Source organism: Capsicum annuum, unplaced genomic scaffold (genome assembly GCF_002878395.1).
Source record: "Capsicum annuum cultivar UCD-10X-F1 unplaced genomic scaffold, UCD10Xv1.1 ctg44977, whole genome shotgun sequence".
NCBI classification, from domain to species: Eukaryota; Viridiplantae; Streptophyta; class Magnoliopsida; order Solanales; family Solanaceae; genus Capsicum; species Capsicum annuum.
In genome coordinates, this window is record NW_025852461.1 from 546 (window position 1) to 897 (window position 352).

Sequence of the window (352 nt, forward strand, 5' to 3'; positions counted from 1 at the left end):
TGATGATGATGGTGATGCTGATGATGGTGATGGTGAGGATGATGGTGATGGTGAGAATGATGGTGATGATGTGACGGTGAGGATGATGGTGGTAGTGAGGATGATGGTGAGAATGATGGTGAGGAAGATGGTGGTGAGGATAATGGTGATGGTGAGAATGATGGTGAGGATGATGGTGGTGAGGATAATGGTGATGGTGAGGATGATGACGGTGAGAATGATGATGGTGATGGTGAGGATGATGGTGGTAGTGAGGATGATAATGGTGAGAATGACGGTGAGGGTGATGGTGGTGAGGATAATGGTGATGGTGAGGATGATGACAGTGAGGATGATGATGATGGTGAGGATG

General features: G+C 47.4%; 1 protein-coding gene across 1 annotated transcript in view; it reads left to right on the forward strand.

Annotated features, from left to right (window-relative positions):
* The window catches only part of LOC124892229 (spore wall protein 2-like), a gene marked incomplete at its 3' end in the record, with an annotated part of 1,342 nt that overhangs the window by 457 nt on the left and 533 nt on the right, over positions 1-352 (forward strand). Inside the window, exon 3 of the mRNA XM_047403600.1 lies at positions 128-343. Within this exon, the coding sequence (XP_047259556.1) occupies positions 128-343 (216 nt within the window). The remainder of the gene's footprint in view (positions 1-127; positions 344-352) is intronic.